This window comes from Orcinus orca, chromosome 10 (assembly GCF_937001465.1).
Source record: "Orcinus orca chromosome 10, mOrcOrc1.1, whole genome shotgun sequence".
Classification (NCBI taxonomy): domain Eukaryota; kingdom Metazoa; phylum Chordata; class Mammalia; order Artiodactyla; family Delphinidae; genus Orcinus; species Orcinus orca.
Genome location: NC_064568.1, coordinates 47514173 through 47535450, shown reverse-complemented (window position 1 = coordinate 47535450; position 21278 = coordinate 47514173). Strand labels below are relative to the sequence as shown.

The 21278-nt window shown below is 39.2% G+C and overlaps 1 protein-coding gene across 3 annotated transcripts in view; it reads left to right on the top strand.

Annotated features, from left to right (window-relative positions):
- Positions 1–21278, top strand: part of OXSR1 (oxidative stress responsive kinase 1) — a 99408-nt gene that overhangs the window by 43024 nt on the left and 35106 nt on the right. For all 3 annotated transcript variants that reach the window (XM_004277903.4, XM_033402155.2, XM_049715936.1), the window contains one exon: positions 13839–13894. In XM_004277903.4, the coding sequence (XP_004277951.1) occupies positions 13839–13894 (56 nt within the window). The remainder of the gene's footprint in view (positions 1–13838; positions 13895–21278) is intronic.

Sequence of the window (21278 nt, the reverse complement as noted above, 5' to 3'; positions counted from 1 at the left end):
GTAGAGTGCCCTTCCCCAGGCCTGGTGCTGCTAGGTGGAAGGTGGGAGATAGTGGCTGTGCCTGTGGGTCTGTGAGCACTTCTTGGGCTCACCTTGTGGGCCAGGCCACCTGGCTGCAATTGGGCTCCCACTCATTCTGTGGTATTGCCTGTGGACATGAAAGGCACTTTTCTGGGCCACCTTTTGCTACTGAGTGGGGAGTTGGGAGACACTGGGTCTGGGTCATCCTTTGCCACTGTGCAGCAGTCCCCAAACTTTTTAGCACCAGGGACTGGTTTCATGGAAGACAATTTTCCACACACTAGGGTGGGGTTGGGGGAATGGTTTAGAACAGGCCACGGCCCAGTAACGGTCTGCGACCCTGGGGAATGGGGACCCCTGGTGTAGAGGACCAAGAGGTGCCAGACCTGGGTCACTTTCTGCTGCTGGGTGGAAGAATGGGAGATACTGGCTGGGCCTATCGGTGGTGCTGGTGTAGGCAGCATGGGCCTACCTGCTGCACTAGATGTGGATTGGGCAATGGAGTTTCCTGTCTGGTCTTCATTGGCACCTCTGGTTCTGGCCTAGTCGGTCAGCCTTCCATTCCAGCTATGTAGTCGGGGATGGAGTCCCTGCTAGGTCTGAGCTGTGCTGCCCCTTTCCTGATCCTTTGGCCACAGAGAGCAGGCTTAGAACTTCTTCTTTTTTTTTTTTTTGGTCTATGCCTATTGACAGTTCTGGGTTGCAAGACTATAATACCCAGTCCAGGATATATGAGATTGAAAGAAAACTCAGGGAAGTGGTATAGTGCTATGTGAAAGTGGACTTGGATTAGTTGTAAATGTGTAGAGCAAACTCTAGGGCAACCACTAAAAAAGGAAAAAAAAAAAAAAGAATACGCTAAGAGAGGAAAGAAAAATAGAATCATATAAAATGCTCAATTAAAACCAAAGAAAGCTGAAAAAGAATGGAAGAACACAACAAGATATAACATTTAAAATCACCTACTTTTAACGAACTACAAAAATAAGAACAGACTGAGCCCAGAGTTAGCAGAAGGAAGTTAAATAAAAACATTACAGTGGAAATATATGAAATACAGACTAAAAATACAGTTGTAAAGATCAATGAAACCAGTTTTTAAGAACTGGTTTCTTAAAAAGATAAATAGACAAATTGTTAGCTAGACTCACCAAGAGAAAAAGAGAGAGGACTCAAATAAATTAAGTTCAGAAATGAAAGAGACATTACAGCTGATACCACAGAAGTATAAGGGATCATAAGAGACTACTATGAACAATTATATGCCAACAAATTATACAACCTAGAAGAAATGGATAAATTCCTAGAAACATACAATCTACCAAGACTGAATCATGAAGAAATAGAAAATCTAAATGGACCAATTACTACTAAGGAGATCAATTCAATAATCAAAAACCTCCCAACAAAAATCCAGGACTGATGGCTTCACTGGTGAATTTTACTAAATATTTAAAGAGGAAATTATAATAATCCTTCTCAAACTCTTCCAAAAACTAGAAGAGGAGGAAACATTACAAACTCATTTTACAAGGCCAGCATTACCCTGATACCAAAGCCAGACAAGGACACTACAAGAAAAGAAAATTACAGGCCAATATCCTTGATAAACATATATGCAGAGATCTTCAACAAAATGTTAGCAAACAAAATTCAACAGTATGTTAAGAGGATCATACAGCATGATTAAGTGGGATTTATTCCAGGGATGCAAGCGTGGTCCAACATCTGCAAATCAATCACTATGATACACAACTTTAACAAAATGAACCATAAAATCATGGTCATCTCAATAAATGCAGAAGAAGCTTTTTGAGAAAATTCAACATCCTTTCGTAATGAAAACTTTTGACAAACTGGGTATAGAGGGAATAACATAATAAAGGCCATTTATGATAAGTCCACAACAAACATCATACAAAAAAATGATACTGACCTCTATCTTATACCATACAGAGGAATCAACTCAAAATGGATTAAAGACATGAACTTAGGACCTGAAAGTATAAAAACTCCTAGAAGAGGGCTTCCCTGGTGGCTCAGTGGTTGAGAGTCTGCCTGCTGATGCAGGGGACACGGGTTCGTGCCTCGGTCCGGGAAGATCCCACATGCCGCAGAGTGGCTGGGCCCGTGAGCCATGGCCGCTGAGCCTGTGCGTCCGGAGCCTGTGCTCCGCGAAGGGAGAGGCCACAACAGTGAGAGGCCTGCGTACCGAAAAAAAAAAAAAAAAACTCCTAGAAGAAAACATATCCTTGAAATTGGTCTTGGCAATGATTTTTTGGATTTGACACCAATCGCAAAGGCAACAAAAGCAAAAACTTTAAAAATTAGACCACATCAAACTAAAAAGCTTCTGCACAGCAAAGGAAATCATCAAAAAAGTAAAAAGGCAACCTACTAAATAGGAGTAAATATTCGCAAACCTCATGTCTGATAAGGGGATAACATCCCCAAAATAGGAGGAACTCATACAACTCAGAGGCAAAAAAATAAAAACAACCCAATTAAAAAAATGGGAAAAGGACCTGAATAGACATTTTTCCAAGGAACACATATAAGTAGCCAACAGATACATGTGAAAAAGGTGATCAGCATCACTAACCATTGGGGAAATGCAAATCAAAACGACAATGAAATATCATCTCACACCTGTTAGGATGTCTGTTATCAAAAAAACAAGATATCAGGCAATTCCCTGGTGGTCAAGTGGTTAGGACTCCGTGCTTTCACTGCCAAGGGCCAGGGTTCAGTCTCTGGCCAGGGAACTAAAATCGCACAAGCCGTGTGGTGCAGCCAAAAAACAAAACAAAACAAAACAAAAAGACAAGATATCAGATGCTGGCAAGGATATGGAGAAAGGGAACCCTTGTGTACTGATGTTGGGAGTGTAAACTGGTACAGCCACTGTGGAAACAGTATGGAGGTTCCTCAAGAAATTAAAAATAGAATTACAGGGAGACTTCCCTGGCGGTCCAGTGGTTAAGACTCCGCACTTCCAATGCAGGGGGCACAGGTTTGATCCCTGGTCTGGCAGCTAGGATCCCACAAGCTGTGTGGCGCAGCCAAAAAAAAAGAATTACAATAAGATCCAGAAATCGCATTGCTGGGTATATGTCCAAAAGAAATGAAGTCATTATCTCAAAGAGATATCTGTACTCCCGTATTCAGCATTATTCACAATAGCCAAGATATGGAAACAACCTTAGTGTGTGTCATGGATGAATGGATAAAGAAATTGTGATACACACACACACACACACACACACACATATACAATGGACTTTCATCCATGAAAAGGAGGAAGTCCTGTCATTTGTGACAACATGGATGAACTTGGAGGGCATGTTATGCTAAGTGAATTAAGCCAGACAGAGAAAGACAAATACTGCATGGTATCACTTAATATGTGGGATCTTAAAACACACACACACACACACACACACACACACACACACACACACACACACACACACACAGTTAAATTCCTTGAAATAGTAGAAAAGTGGTTGCCAGGGGCTGAGTGGGTGAGGGAAACAGGGAGAGGTTGGTAAAAGTACAAACTTTCAGTTATAAGATGAATAAGGTCTGAGAATTTCATGTATATCATGTTGACTATAGTGGATAACACTGTATCATATTATTGCAGTTTGCTAAGAGAGTAGGATTTAAATGTTCTCAAAAAAAAAAGTAAATATGTGAGGTGATAAATGTGTTAATTAACTCTATGGAGTTAATCCTTTCCCAGTGTATATGTGTACCAAACCATCACATTGTACACTTTAAATATCTTACAGCTTTATTTATATCTTACAAATTTATTTACCTTACAATATATCTTATTTATTTATATCTTACAATTTTATACCTCAGTTAAAAAAAAAATCACCTACTTAACCCTAATCCATCAACAAACAGACAAGCAAAGGCCCAGAAAAGTAACAGATCAAAGATCAGACGACTACCAATTTGTAAAACTGAGGTTTTAAGGAGAAATCAGAATATGGAGGAAAAAAACAAGGTATTTCCTCCCCCTACACACAAACTTTTGATTAGATTACCCTGAGAGTAGAAGCATTTTAAAGAAAATCAACGTATAGTAAGTGAAATCACTCATCTATAGAAGCATCTCATTCTAGGAAAAATGAATAATTCTTTCCAGTTGTTTAAGTTTTTCCACCTGCTTAAGTCTTACAAAGGAAACAAACTTTTTTTTTTAATTAATTAATTTTTATTTTTGGCTGTGTTGGGTCTTCCTTGCTGCGCACGGGCTTTCTCTAGTTGTGGTGAGTGGGGGCTACTCTTTGTTGCGGCACATGGGCTTCTCATTGCAGTGGCTTCTTTTTATTTTTATTTTTAATTTAATTTAATTTATTTATTTTAGTTTTGGCTGCACTGGGTCTTCTTTGCTGTGCGCGGGCTTTTCTCTGGTTGCAGTGAGCTGGAGCTACTCTTTGTTGCGGTGCACGGGCTTCTCATTGCGGTGGCTTCTCTTGTTGCGGAGCACGGGCTCTAGGCACGCAGGCTTCAGTAGTTCTGGCACAGGGGCTCAGTAGTTGTGGCTTGCAGGCTCTAGAGTGCAGGCTCAGTAGCTCAGTAGTTGTGGTGCATGGGCTTAGTTGCTCTGCGGCATGTGGGATCTTCCCAGACCAGGGCTCAAACCCGTGTCCCCTGCATTGGCAGGCGGATTCTTAACCGCTGTGCCACCAGGGAGTGGTAGCTTCTCTTGTTGTGGAGCATGGGCTCCAGATGTGCAGGCTTCAGTAGTTGTGGCACGCGGGCTCAGTAGTTGTGGCTCGCGGGCTCTAGAGCACAGGCTCAGTAGTTGTGAGGGCTCAAACCCGTGTCTCCTGCATTGGCAGGTGGATTCTTCACCACTGCGCCACCAGGGAAACCCCAAACTTTCTTTTTATGAGGATAAAAGAGAGTAACTGATTCTAAGGAATAACATGTAAACTAGAAATCTTGGAAACACTGAAAGTATATTCTTAAGACAATAGTATTTTTCATCTAAAATTGTACCTAATCAGTTGTTTTGTACCTAGTTAAAATAATGTGTTAACAAATGACTGAAAAGGGGACATGACCAAAGGGTAAATGTTTAGGAATTTATTTCCCACACTGTCAAGGGAAAAGGTGCCCTGAAAAACAGGATTCCTGTCCTCTGAATGGTGATAACCCTGTGTATACATACCTTGATACTAGCAATGAACATAATTCAGTTAATACCTCAGTTCTGATTCCATGTTCATCAAGTAATCTTCTAGAAAGACATATGCCATAGACTGCTAATTGGCCCCTAATATGTCTCCCCTTGTTTTAGAATTAAAAGAAAAAAGACATTTTTTACTGGGCACATGAACATCCAGAGGAAAGGCAGCATTTCATAGCCTCCCATGCAGGCCAGATTTGACTGTGTGATTTAGTTTCTAGCCACTGTGATGAAAACAATAGTGTTCCCTTAACAGGTTTTATCAGTCGCAGCACCACTGACTTTTGGGCTGGGCAATTCTTTGTTTCAGGGGCTATCCTGTGCGTTATAGAACGGATCTAGCAGCATATCCGGCTTCTACCTATTACACGCCAGTAGCACACACATACACACCGCCCCCAGTGCCCATTGCGACAACCTAAAATATCTCTAGACATTGCCAAATACGCTGAGAACCACTGCTCACAGAAAGTGACATAACCTCTTTATGCCCTTTCCTTCCTTCCATTGAAATGTGGATGTGGTAGTAAGGCATCTTGGACTGTGCAGCAAGAACTTAGAGATGGTAGAGCAATAAAATATGAGGAACCTGAATCACCAACTCTGTGGAGTTACCATGCTGAACTGATGTCACTCATGCCCAGACTGTCATGTGAGAGGAAAAAAAAATTATTTTACCACCATATAGATCATCAGTGATTGACAGACTCTGGCCCACAGGATGAATGCAGCCTGATGCCTGTTTTTTGTTTGTTTTTTTTGTTTGGGTTTCTTTTTTAAAACACAGCCATGCACATTTTAGCACTACAGAGAAAAAGTAGTGGTGACAGATATCATCTGCCCCACAAACCCTATTTACTATCTGGCCCTTTAAGAAAATGTTGACCCCTGGTGTAGATAATAATGACAGCTAGCATTCACTGCAACTTGTGTGCTAAATACTTTTTTTTTTTTTAAGTATTTATTATTTGGCTGCACTGGGCCTTAGTTGCGGCATGTGAACTCTTAGTTGCAGCATATGGGGTCTAGTTCCCTGACCAGGGATCGAACCCGGGCCCCCTGCATTGGGAGCATGGAGTCTTAGACACTGGACCGCCAGGGAAGTCCCTAAATACTTTTCTAAGTGTATTTTCTACCTTAACCTGATTTAATCTTCACAATTATTTTATGAGTTGGTACTATTTTTTTTAAATTAATTAATTAATTTTTGGCTGCGTTGGGTCTTCATTGCTGCGCATGGGCTTTCTCTCTAGTTGCGGTGAGCAAGGCCTACTCTTTGTTGCCGTGCGCCTACTTCTTACTGTGGTGGCTCCTCTTTTGTGTGGACCACAGGTTCTAGGCACGTGGGCTTCAGTAGTTGTGGCACACAGGCTCAGTAGTTGTGGCTCATGGGCTCTAGAGCACAGGCTCAATAGCTGTGGCACACGGGCTTAGTTGCTCCGCGGCACATGGGATCCTCCTGGACCAGAGCTCAAACCCATGTCCCCTGCATTGGCAGGTGGATTCTTAACCACTGCGCCACCAGGGAAGCCCCTGGTACTATTATTTTTCCTATTTTACAGATGACAAAACCAAGGCAAAGAGAGTTAAGTAACTTGCCAAAGGTCACCCAGCTAGTGACAGAGCTGGGATCTGAATGTAGCAGTCTACTTCCAAAGTCTTCTAGGAAATATTGTGCTAATCAGTGATGCTGGGCATACATATCATGCTGGGTTTAAATATCAATTATAGTTTTTAGTTACTAACTCAGTAGAATTTAGATCTGCCACTGAATTCTTATTCTTTAAATATGCAATTGTTGTCTTATTTAATATATCCGTATCTCTATTTTTAAAAGTCAAAGTCCTCACTTCAGAACATGGATAGAAGTACATTCCTTTCCCTAAACCTTTACATACTCAGACTTATATAGTCAATGGTAAAATTAATCCAAAATACACACTGAAATACACGTTAAGTCCACTGTTTTTTTTTCTTTTTCTTTTTTGCAGTACGCGGGCCTCTCACTGTTGTGGCCTCTCCCGTTGCGGAGCACAGGCTCCGGACGTGCAGGCTCAGCGGCCATGGCTCACGGGCCTAGCCGCTCCCCGGCATGTGGGATCTTCCCGGACCGGGGCACGAACCCGTGTCCCCTGCATTGGCAGGCGGACTCTCAACCACTGCGCCACCAGGGAAGCCCCACTGTCTTTTTTAGAAAGCAATCAAATTGACTTACATCAAGTTCAGGCACAAATTCAATCTGTGCTCAATTGTGTATGACTGTAACATCTACTTTGTTAAATCTGTCAGCTCTCATTTAGCTAAATGAGTAAAAGGGACAAAAAAATATTGAAAGAAATAGTGACCTAAAACTTCCAAATTTGAGGAAAAACATTAATCTACAAATTTAAGAAGCTTAACGAACCACAGTTAAGATAAATAACAAAGAGATCTATACCTAGACACATCATAGTCACACTATTGAAACCTAAACACAAAGAGAATATCTTGAAGGCAGCAAGGGAAAAACAACTTATCATGAAGGGGGAGTGCTATAGACTGAATGTTTGTGTCCCCTCAGAATTCATATGTTGAAACCTAATCCTCAATGTGGTGGTATTTGTAGGTGGAGCCTTTGGGAGGTACATAGGTCATGAGGGTAGAGCCCACATGAATGGTATTAGTGTCCTTATAAAAGAGACCCCAGAGGGCTTCCCTGGTGGCGCAGTGGTTGAGAGTCCGCCTGCCGATGCAGGGGACACGGGTTCGTGCCCCGGTCTGGGAAGATCCCACATGCCGCGGAGCGGCTTGGCCCGTGAACCATGGCTGCTGAGCCTGCGCATCTGGAGGCCACAACAGTGAGAGGCCCGCGTACCGCAAAAAAAAAAAAGAGACCCCAGAGAACTCCCTTGCCCCTTCTGCCTTGTGAAGATACAGTGAAAAGGTGGTCACCCATGAACAGGGAAGCAGGTCCTCACCAGGCACCAAATCTACCCCTGCTTTGATCTTGGACTTTCCAGCTTCCAGAACTGTGAGAAATAAATGTTGGTTGTTTAAGTTGCCCAGTCTGGTATTTTTGTTATAGCAGCCTGAACAGACTAAGACAGAGCATCAGTATGATTAGGAGGAGTTGACTTCACATCAGAACACTGGAGGCCAGAAGTAGCTGAAGTTAGCCCTACAACACTAATGACCCCTTTGAACTATAGTCCTCTGCGATTGAAAGATATTTTATAGGTACATACAGGTTCAGGATTGTTATCTTCTTGGTAAATTATTCCCTTTTTTTTGTTGTTGTTATATAATGATGCTTTTTATTCCTAGTAATGCTTTTGTATTAAAGACAGTTAGGTCTTATTTTAATATGGCTTTACTGGCTTGCCTTTGGCAAGTATATGTTTCATTGTGGCTCAGTCTTCCCAGGGTCCTAGGTTTATGAGCGGTCTCAGTTCTCTTTCTCAACCTTAAGCTAGCCCAATGCCATATATTCTGTTTATGGGTGGATTTTAAAGCCTGAGCTCCCTAGCTATTTGGCGGAGTATCTCTGTTCTGTCTCCCAAGGCTTACTGCTCTGCTCTTAAGTGTCCTTTTCATTTCTGAAGATCGAAGATTTCCTTTTCTTTATTTCATGTTCATTTATGTGGCAGTTTCCCCCCCTAATTAATCCAGCATTTCTTTGTGTTTGGAGAAGGGGAATGGTGTATCTTGGGGCCAAGGCCTGGGTAGTAAGTGATGAAAGTCTCTGCCATGTTGCTGGAATGGAAATTCTCTTACACATAAAATCAGAGAACCTTAATGTTGGCTTCATATTGGAATCACCTGGGAAACTTTAATAAGTACCAGTTCCTGGATCCACTGCCAGAAATCCATTTACCTGGTCTATGATGAGGCCTTGGCATTGGGACTTCTGAAAGTTCCCCAAGAGATCCTAATACGCAGCCAGGGCTAAGAACCCTACTTACACTTTAGCCAAGATGCACTGATGTTTCAACAGGAGAAGCGTTGGGATAAAGTTGTTTTACTGGGAAACAAATGGATGTTGTAGTAGATTTTGTTACTTCTCATATCTTTAGAGTCCAATTGTTATTTCAGGTAGATTTGTGTCAGTCTGGTGGATTAGGTCAAATAATTTTACTGTTTCTACTGTGTTTTCTCCTTGACTCCCCAGGCTTTAGAGGTTTTGACTAGGGTGAACAGGTATCTAAATTAGACTTACACTTTTCTCTCTGTATCTACATACCCAAATATTTTTCCCATTTAAAGAGGTTAGCTTTAACAGAAATGGTAGATATTTAGTCAGTTTAAGATGCCTAAATGTAGTATATTTTCCAGCTTTTGTCTTGATTCATTTCTTCTCTTGGCCTTTTTCATGTTTTCCATAAACTGTGCCTATTGATGAATCATAAAAATGTAATGGGGGGCTTCCCTGGGTGCGCAGTGGTTAAGAATCCGCCTGCCAATGCAGGGACATGGGTTCAAGTCCTGGTGGCACAGTGGTTAAGAATCCGCCTGCCAATGCAGGGACACGGGTTCGATCTGTGCACCACAACTACCGAGCCTGCGCTCTAGAGCCCATGAGCCACAACTACTGAGCCCATGTGCCACAACTACTGAGCCCATGTGCCACAACTACTGAAGCCTGTGCGCCTAGAGCCCGTGCTCTGCAACAAGAGAAGCCACCGCAATGAGAAGCCCGCTCGCCGCAACTAGAGAAAGCCCGCACACAGCAATGAAGACCCAATACAGGCAAAAATAAAATAACTAAAAGTAAATAAATTTTTTAAAAAATGTGATGGGGAGAAACTTGTGTTCTGTACTAATGAGAAAGTCAAGTATGTCTATGATATTCCTTTTAATTTTAAAAGGAATCTGTAACTTTGGTGCAATAGTGACTTGTGAGAAATGGCATCAGGCTGCGAAAAACAACACTCACTGTTCTTGCTATTTAAGAGTGGTTGGAGGATTTAGCTTTTGGGGCTGTTGGGTTGCTTGATATCCTTTGAAGCAGGTAACAAAGGTTCTTCAGTTAAGGACTATTACATTGATTTCCAGAGATTTAGTTACAGATCTTTTCCTTGAAAGGTCCTTTGCCCTGTTGTGTGTGAGGACAGACTGTGGTGTGTTTAATTGTCCAGTGAGCCATTTAGCTTCATGATCTTCCTCTGCTTTTACTCTTGGAAACTGCTCTATATTTTGCACTTTTGGTTTGAAAAGGGAAACATGAATTGGTTATCTGGAGAACTGATCAGGAAAAGTAGTCACCCGAAGTGTAGGTTCTACTGAAAATGGATTACTGTTTCTTCACTTAAGAAAAAAGCTTAGAAAACATTATTTGAATGGGTAATGCAAATATAGGCTTAGAAATTCAAATGGTACAAATGGTATATGATAAAAAAACAAGTCTTCACCATATCAACTGTGCTAAAACATGGTGATAACTATGTACCCTTGATATGATGTGATGAAAATGGCACTTGACTTCTGTGGTTTTCCTTCCCAAAACTCATAACAACAGTTTAATCATGAGGAAAACATCATACAAATTCCAATAGAGGGGCATTCTACAAAATGCTGGACCGTTACTCCTCAAAACTGTCAAGGTCATTAAAAACAAGGAAAGTCAAAGATTAACTGTCACAGACAAGAGAAGCCCCTAAGAAGACATGACAACTAAATGGAACATGGTATCCTGGGAAAGAAAAAGGACATTAGGTTAAAACTAAAATATTTGAATAAATTGTAGACCTTAGTTAATAGTAATGCATCAATACTAGTTCATTACTGTGGCAACAGAACCATTTAATGTGTTATGTTAATAATAGGGGAAACTGCGTGACAGGTGTATGGGAACTCCTCTGCACTATCTTCTCAATTTTTATGTAAATCTAAAACTGTTCTAAAAATAATAAAGCATTTTAGGGACTTCCCTGGTGGCGCAGTGGTTAAGAATCATCCTGCCAAGGCAGGGGACACGGGTTCGAGCTCTGGTCCAGGAGGATCCCACATGCTGCAGAGCAACTAAGCCTGTGCACCACAACTGCTGAGCCTGAGCTCTAGAGCCTGCGAGCCACAACTACTTAGCCTGCGTGCCACAACTACTGAAGCCCGCGCACCTAGAACCTGTGCTCTGCAACAAGAGAAGCCACCACAATGAGAAGCCCGCACACCACGACGAAGAGTAGCGCCCGCTTGCTGTAACTAGAGAAAGCCCGCTCACAGCAACAAAGACCCAAGGCAGGCATAAATAAATAAATAAACAAACAAACAATAAATAAATATAATAAAGCATTTAAAAAAAGAAAAAATCTCCTTCCTTCACTGAACCTCTAGTACCCTGGTCTAAAGGGAACCACTTCTTGCCATTTTCTTGTGATTCCTTTGAGAGAGATTTTTATGGCAATATAAACATACTGTATATATCTCCCTCCTGCTTAAAAAAAAAAAAGACAAATGGCAACATGATGTATGTAGTATTGTTATTTCACTTAATATATTTGGAGATTGTTCCGTATTAACATATATATTCGTTAGTACTCATAGTATTTCATTTTATAGATATACCATAGTTTAACTGCTCTCCTATTTAGATGGATAGGAGGTGGGAGTTGGGAGGTGGGATGGCAGGAGGGAACAATTTTATTTTTGTATTTAAGTTGGATTGATTGATTTACTACTCCACATCTCTTCAGAAACAATCAATTTTTATTTTAGTGTTTAGTTGGATGGATGGATTGATTTAATGATTCACTTATCTCCATAAGAAGATTTAAGGCAGGTTGTCTTCTATTTAGTTATTTAAATCTATTTGATGAGTATCTGGGAGATGCCCCCTATGCACTAATTATAATACTAAGTAAGTGCAGATGATAATAGAAATGTACTAAGATATGACTCATGGTGAAATGAGAAAGATTATATTTTTATGATCTGTACTAACATTACAGCCTGCTGCAGAAACACAAGGAGGAAGTGACTAAACTATATATTGTTTTTCCCGTTAAATTTTAGATGTCATTCCAGATGAGCCCAGAAAAAGGAGTTGAAGGTTCATGGTTGCCTTAGTTGAATGGTCTTGTCACCGAGGGAAGGAAATATCCTCAGTTCTGTCCCGTTCATGGTGTAGACTTTAGGTTTGTAGGGCAAAGTGAGCCAACCTCCATTCTAAGTCAGCCTCTGGGAAAGGTCCTATAAATTGCTTGGATTTATAAGCAGAAAAAAATACTCAGTGACATGATTTCCCAATGATTCAGTATATATTCAGGAAAGGTATTGTATACTCTTGGTATGGTGACGTTGCTACACACAGTTGTGAAATTGTTGTTCATTGTTTACCAAGGAATGGTTATAGCTAAGGATAGGGGAAAGAAGACAGGGACAAGGAAGAGATGAAGTGTCCTTTCACTGGTTCTTTTTCCTGACAAACTGGGTCTTCTTCCATGAGCTAGCCTCACTTTTCTTTCTTGTCTAGCTTCAAGGCCTGGCTCTCTTTTATTTAATTATATTTATTTTTAATTATGAAACAAATAAGTGAGTCCATTCCCACAAGACTCTGACCCCGCTCCTCTCCACTAAAGGAAATAAATTCATTGCTCTCTGTGTATGGAAAGGGGTGTGTGTGTGTGTGTGTAACATTGATGGTGGCATACAGAATGCACTGTCCTATTTGATTTGTTCACTTAGCAGTATGTATTATGTATTAGAGGGCATGACATGTTGATTGACCTTAATCCATTTCATGGATGTAACAGAATTAATCTAATCTTTTTGCTGTTGTTGGCTTTCTAGCTTGCTACCATTTTTGGTTTGTTATTACAAACAATTCTGTAGACAACCCCCTTGTATATTCTGTGAACGTTGTGAGAGTTTCTCTAGGTTATCAAAGAAGTGGATTACTCATAGGAATTAGGGATTGTAAATTTTGCTAGATATTACTGACACATTATTGCATGAGCAAAACAAGTTGTAGATTTGAAGGGATAGTACGATATCATTTATGTTGGAAGAAAAGTCCAGATATGTCACAGGAACATATTCTGTTAACTAGACTGATAATGGTTGAAAACTTTGGAGAGAATACTAGACTTGAGAACAGTGGTCAAAAGGAACTTTGGCCTTTTCAGTGATGTTTAGGTTTTTATAGCAGGAATGTGTTCATGTATTACTTGAGCTGTTATATATAGTTACTAATAAGAATATAGAGATGTTTGAATAATTTCCATCATGTATTTATGCTACAGGCATAGAATAGTCCCTGTTTTCAACCACATACCATTTAAAATTTTTGATCATATATTAGGGTGTAGAAAAAAATCATTGTATTTTAAAAAGTAGATAAGGTGATAGTAAGTGAGGGTCACATTCTTTGGCCACTATTATCTCAATTGAGTATTTAATAACCTCAGATTTTCCAAATTTAATAGTAAAAAGCTATATGTTATTGTTTACAATGTTTGGATTCTAGTACAAGTGACTACAATTTTTTAAATTCTACTGTTGGCCTTAATACCCTTTAATGCAAAATAGAACATTTAAATATTGACAGTGTTGTGGTGAATATAGTGAACTGCTTAAATTATGTGACTCCAAAGAATAGGTGTTTTTTAATAAGTGATTTTTTTTTTTCTTAAAGAGATGTGAAAGCTGGCAATATTCTTCTTGGAGAAGATGGCTCAGTACAGATTGCAGGTAATGATTAATATTTCTTTTTATTTTGGTTTAATGGTTGATAGAACCACATTACTTATCTGTTATGTTTTCTTAGTTTTCTCTTCTATCCCCTGGACCCTCTCTGGTCAAACATACTATGTTGACACATCCCTACTGACTCAAGATATCTTCCACTACTCATCCTTCATTTTCAGTCTTAGGCATTTTCTGACCATTACTCATTACCTTACAATTATCTACTCCTTATCCCCATTAAAGTCGTCATCTGTGGGTTTTCATAGCATTCTTTACTTTCTTTTAAAGGAGAAGTAGTCAAGAAACCTCATTGCGTTTAAGAATAAATATGCTACAGAGAGGTGATACAGAACTGCTTCTGTCCTGGGAGAAATGGGGTATTTGCCAATTAGGAAGAGGCATCTGAGAGGTGGAAGTGTACTTTTGTCAGATTCAGAGCTAAAGAGATAAGAATTGGAGTCCAAGGCCTGCCAGTGTTGCTATCCTGGTGAAATGCCCCCTCCACCAGGATGAAACTCCAGAATAGCTGAACTGCAGGATTGTAGATCAAGCAGATCATCTGAGAAAAAACCTCAGCTTGGTCCCACACTGCTGGAACAGTCAGGTGTTCGGCAGGAGGAAAATAACCACCCAAACCTTGAATTATTTCTTCAGCTTTAGAAGATAATTTAGGCACACATCTTCATGTCCTCAGGTAAGGGAATAATTTAACAAAGCCACATCATGTTCTAACGTAACGAAAAAATTGATAAATTTGGCTCCTGTAAAATTAGCAACTACTGTTCATCGAAAGAAGAACAGTTTGTCACCATGAATAAGTAAAAAAGCAAAACCACAGAGAAGATGTTTGCAGCATGAATAACTTGACAAGGGGCTCAAATTTAGAACATACAAAGAACTCATTAAGGAAAAATCAGATAATCTCAAATGACATCAAAACATAAATATAATAAAAGGTGGTCAGCTTCACTAGCTAGCAATTAAATGCAAAGTAAAATAGCATTGGGGATACCACATTATAACTGACCTAGCAAACACATCTGACAGTACTAGTTATCAGTGTGGATGTAAAGCAAGGGAGAATCTCACCCTCTGATGGTGGGAATAGAAACAGTACCAACACTTTATTAAGTTGAAGATATGCATACCCAGAGACTTTAGCTTCTAGGTGTATGGCATAGAGAAACTCATACTTCAGTGTGCCATAGTGCTTATAAGCATTGAAAGTTTGAAACAGTCCCAGGTCTTTTGTTAGTAGAATGGATAAGTAAATTGTAGTTAATTTATACTTTGGAATACTATATAGTGATGAAAATGAATAGAACTATAACTGTATACAAAAGCATTAAATAAATTATAAAAATATAGAGTGAACAAAGCTAGTCAGAATATATAGCTTGTGATTCCATTTATATAAGTTCAAAACCAGGCGCAATTATACTGTATTGTTTAGAGAAGCAAAATCAAGTAGTGAGAAACTAAAGAAGAGAGAATTCTGGGAAGATGGCAGAGTAGGAAGCACCAGGAATCTTCTCCCCACCTAAACTACAATTGAATTGGCAGAATTTGTCTAATGTTGGAATTCGCGAGGCCCGTGTACCACACACAAAAAAATAATAATGGCTGGAAACATCTCAAATTCGATGAAAGACAAACATCTAAGAAGCTCAGTGATCTCCAACTAAGGTGAACTCTGAGAGACTCAGAGACTCACATTATAATCAAACTTATAAAAGGCAAAGACAAAGAATTTTGAAAACAGCAAGAGAAAAGTGACTCATCACATACAAGGGTCCTAAATAAGGTTGTCAGCAGATTTCTCATCAGAAACTTTGGAGGCCAGAAGGCAGAGAGACAATATATTCAAAGTGCTGAAAGAAAAAGTGTCAACCAAGAATCATATATCCAGTAAAACTGTTTTTCAAAAATGAGGGAGAAATTAAGACATTTCCAGATAAACAAAAGCTGAGGGAATAGACCTGCTCTGTAAGAAATGCTCAAGGGAGTCTTGCAAGGTAAAATCAGAGGATCTTAGACGGTAACTGCAAGCAGTATGAAGAAATAAAGATCTCAGTAAAGGTAAATACATGGGGATGTATAAAAGCTACTATTATTGTAACAATGGTTTGTAACTGCACTTTTTGTTTTCTACATAATTTAAGAGACTGATACATTACTAAAAACAGTTATTGGTCTAAAACTTGGTATTACTTGGTATTGGTTTGTAACTCCAAGTCTTCTTTTCTACGTAATTTAAGAGACTAATGCATTTAAAAGAATGATTAGTTCATGTTTTTGAGCACACGGTTTATTAAGATGTAATTTTGTGATGACAACGACAACCAAAAGAGGTGAGAATAGTGCTGTAAAGGAGAAGAGTTTTTGTATGTTATTGAAGTTAAGCTGATGTAAATTCAAATTAGATTGTTACAACTTTACCATGGTAAATGTAATCCCTATGGTAACCATAAAGAGAATAGCTATAGAATATAAACAAAAGAAAATGAGAAAAAAAATTAAGCATTTTACAACAAAAAATTAAGCACAAAATAAGTAATATAGGAAATGAGGGACCAAAAAGCTATAAGTCATATGAAAAAAATAACACAATGACAGAAGTAAGTCTCTCCTTATCAATAATTGCTTTAAACGTAAATGAATTAACTGTCCAATTAAAGACAGAGATTGACAGGATGGATAAAAACATGATCCAATTATATGCTATCTATAGGCAGGTCACTTTAGATCCAAAGACACAAATAGATTGAAAGTGAAAGGATGGAAAAATATATTCTATGCAAATAGTAACTAACTAAAAGAGAGCAGAGGTGGCTACTCTAATATCAGACAAAATAGACTTTAAATCAAAAAAGGTTACCAGGATGTGGGAGGGGTGAATTGGAAGATTGCGATTGACATATATACACTAGTATGTGTAAAATAGATAACTAATGAGAGCCTACTGTATAGCACAGGGAACTCTACTTGGTGCTCTATGGTGACCTAAATGGGAAGGAAATCCAAAAAAGAGGGGATATATGTATATGTATGGCTGATTCACTTTGCTGTACAGCAGAAACTGACACAGCAGTGTAAAGCAACTATACTCCAATTAAAAAAAAAAAAGGTTACAAGAGACAAAGAAGTACATTACATATTTTTTTTAACTTTTTATTTTATATTGGAGTATAGCCAGTTAACAATGTTGTGATAGTTTCAGGTACACAGCAAAATGACTCAGCCATACATATACATGTATCCAGTCTCCCCTAAGTTCCCCTTCCATCCAGCCTGCCACGTAACATTGAGCAGAGTTCCCTGTGCTATACAGTAGGTCCTTGTTGGTTATCCATTTTAAATATAGCAGTGTGTACATGTCCATCCCAAAATCCCTAACTCTCCCTTTCCCCCCGGTAACCATAAGTTCATTCTCTAAGTCTGTGAGTCTGTTTCTGTTTTGTAAGTAAGTTCATTTGGGTCATTTCTTTTTAGATTCCGCATATAAGGGATATCATACAATATTTCTCTTTCTCTGTCTGATTTAAGGAAGTACATTACAGATTAATAAAAGGTTAAATACAACAAGTAGATACAACACTTATAAATATCCATGCACCTATTAACATAACAGCAAAATATATGGAGCAAAAAATGACAGAAGTGAAGGGTACTGTAGATACCTCTACAATACTGAAGGAAACAGTAGAGAGCTCTATAATAATAGTTGGGGACTTCAGTACTCCACTCTTAATAATGGGTAGAACAGACAGAAGATAAGGAAATAGAGGACTTAAACAACACATTGACCTTCTAGATCTAACAGACATATACGGAACACTCTACCCAACAGGAACAGCATACACATTCTTCTCAAGTGCCCAAGGGACATTTTCCAGGATAGACCATATGTTAGGCCACAGATTAAGTGATATCATCTGACCACAGTGGGGTAAAGCTAGAAACCAACAACAGAGGACGGGAAAATTCACAAATTTATGGAAACTAAACACACATTTTCACAACCAGTGGATGAAGGAAGACATCACAAGGGAAACTAGAAAATACTTAGAAATGAATGAAAACAAAATTACAACCATACCAAAACTCAGGGGACACAGTGAAAGCATTGCTAAGGGGCAGATTTATAGCTTTAGATGCTTTCTTTAACAAGAAAGATAGCACATCAACACCCTAACTTTACAGCTTAAGGAGCTAGAAAAAGAAGAAACTGAACCCAAAGCTAGCAGAAGGAAGGAAATAATAAAATTTAGAGTTGAGAAAAGGAAATAGAGAATAGAAAAGCAATAGAGGGAATCAGTGAAGCCAGAAGATCACCAAGGTTGACAAACCTTTAGGTAGACTAAGAAAAAAAGAAGACTCAAATGACTAAAATCAGAAACAGGGACTTCACTGGTGGCCCAGTGGTTAAGAATCTGCCTTCCAGTGCAGGGGACGTGGGTTTGATCCCTGGTCAGGAAACTGGGATCCCACATGCCATGGGGCAGTTGGACCCACGCGCTGCATCTACTGAGCATGCGCGTCACAACTAGAGAGGCTGCATGCTACAACTACTGAGCCCTCGTGCCACAGTGAGGAGCCCGCGTGCCCTGGCAGAGGATCCCATGTGCCGCAGTGAAGATTCCAACGAAGATCCCACGTGCTGCAGCTGAAACCCAATGCAGCCAAAAATAAAATAAATAAATATTTTTTAAAAATAAAAGAATCAGAAACAAAAATGGGGACATAACTACCAATTCCACCCAAATAAAAAGGATTATAAGATGGTATTATGAATAATTGTACTCCAACAAATTGGATAACCTAGATGGACAAATTCCTTGAAACACAAAACCTAACAAGATGAAATCATGAAGAAGTAGAAAATCTGAAATGACCTATAACTAGCACAGAGATTGAATCAGTAATCAAAAATTTTCTGACAGAGAAAAGCCCTGGACTCGATGGTTTCACTGGTGAATTCTATCAAACATTTAAAGAACTAGGGGCTTCCCTGGTGGTTCAGTGCTAAAGAATCCACCTTACAATTCAGGGAATGCGGGTCTGATCCCTCGTCAGGGGACTAAGATCCCACATGCCGCAGGGCAACTGAGCCAGCATGCTACAACTACTGAGCTCACATGCCTCAACAAGACCAAAAGTCAGACAAAGACACTAACAAGAAAAGAATACTACAGACTAGTATCCATTATGAACTTGATGTAGATATTTTCAGCAAAATAACTAGCAAATCAAATTCAGTAGCATATTAAATGGATCATATACCATGGCCAAGTAGGATTTCTTTGGAATGCAAGGATGATTCAACATATGAAAGTCATTGTTATACATGACGTTAACAGAAAGAAAAAGAAAACCCACCTGATCATCTCAGTGCAGAACAAGCATTTGAGAAAATTTAACACCCTTTCATGATAGAAACATGCAACAAAGTAGGAACAGAAGGAAACTTCCTCAACATACTAAAAGCCATATATGAATAACCTACAATGAGCATCATACTCAGTGATGAAAGGTTTTCCTCTGAGTTCAGGAACACAGGAAGGATGTCTGCTTTTGCCACTTCTATTCAACACAGTACTGGAAGTTCTAGATTGAACAATTAGGCAAGAAAAAAATAAAAAGACATTCAAACTAGAAAGAAAGAGGTAAACTTACGTCTGTTTGCAGATTGTATGATCTTATATGTAGAAAACCCTAAACACTACATAAAAAACTACTTGAGAGACTTCCCTGGTGATCTAGTGGTTAAGAATCCTCTTTCCAGTGCAGGGGACACAGACTCGATCCCTAGTCGGGGAACTAAAATCCCACATGCCATGGGGCCACTAAGCCCATGCCACAACTACAGAGCCCACGTGCTCTGGAGCCTGCATGCCACAACTAGAGAGCCCACGTGCCACAACTACTGAGCCCGCACGCCACAACTAGAGAGAAGCCCGCACGCCACAACAAAGATCCCACGTGCCGCAACCAAAGATCCCACGTGCCGCAACTAAGACCCAACGCAGCCAAAAGATAAAATAAATAAATACATATTTTTAAAAAAAACTATTTGAACTAATAAATGAATTTTGTAAAGTAGGATGCAAAGTCAACAGACATAAATCAGTCACAGACTTCCCTGGTGGTCCAGTGGGTGAGACTGCACGTTCCTAATGCCAGGGGCCGGGGTTCAATCCCTGGTCAGGGAACTGGATCCTGCACGCATGCTGCAACTAAGAGTTCTCATGCTGCAACTAAGAAGTCCACAAGCCGCAGCTGAGTCTGCATACTGCAACTTAGAAGCCATCATGCCACAATTAAAGATCCTGCATGCCACAGTGAATATCCCACATGCTGCAACTAAGACCTGGCGCAGCCAAAATAAATAAATAAATATTTAAAAATAAATAAAAATAAGATGGTAATCTTTAACAAAAATCAGTTGCATTTTGTACACTAACAGTGAACAATTTGAAAAAGAAATTACAAAACAATTCCATTTACAAGTAGCATCAAAAAGAATAAAATACTTAGCAGTTAACTTAATCAAGGAGGTAGAATACTTGTACAATGAAAACTATAAAACATTGCTGAAAGAAATTAAAGAGGATGTAAATGAATGGAACCACATCCCCCCTGTTCATGGATTGGAAAACTTACTATTGTTAAAAAGTCAATACTCCCCAAAGTAATTTATAGATTCAGTGCAATCCCTATCAAAGCCCCAATGACATTTTTTTTTTTGCAGCAATAGAAAAAAAAATCCTAAAATTCATATGGAATCTCAGGGACCCTCAAATAGCTAAAACAGTCTTGAAAAAAAATGAACAAAGCAGGAGGACTCATACTTCCTGTTTTCAAAGCTTACTACAAAACAGCAGTAATATAAACAGTATGTTATTGACATAAAGATAGGTATAGAGACCAGTGGAATAGAATAGAAAGCTCAGAAATAAACCCTCGTACATATGGTCAAATGATTTTTGACAAGGGTGTCAAGGCTATTCAATGGGGAAAAGACAGTCTTTTCAACAAATGGTGCTTGGAAAACTGAATATCCCAATGCAAAAGAATGAAGTTGGACCCTTAGCTAACACTATATTCAAAAATTAACTCAAAATGGACCTAAATATATGACCTAAAACAATAAAACACTTAGAAGAAAACATAGGGCAAAAGTTTCATGACATTGAATTTAGCAGTGATTTCTTAGATATGACACCAAAGGCACAGGCAACAGAAGAATAAAAATAGACAAGTCGGATTTCATGAAAATTTTAAAATTTTGTGCATTAAATGACACTCTCCACAGGGTAAGAAGGCAACCCACAAAATGGGAGAAAAGATTTGCAAGTCATATATCTGGTAAGAGATTTATAATATC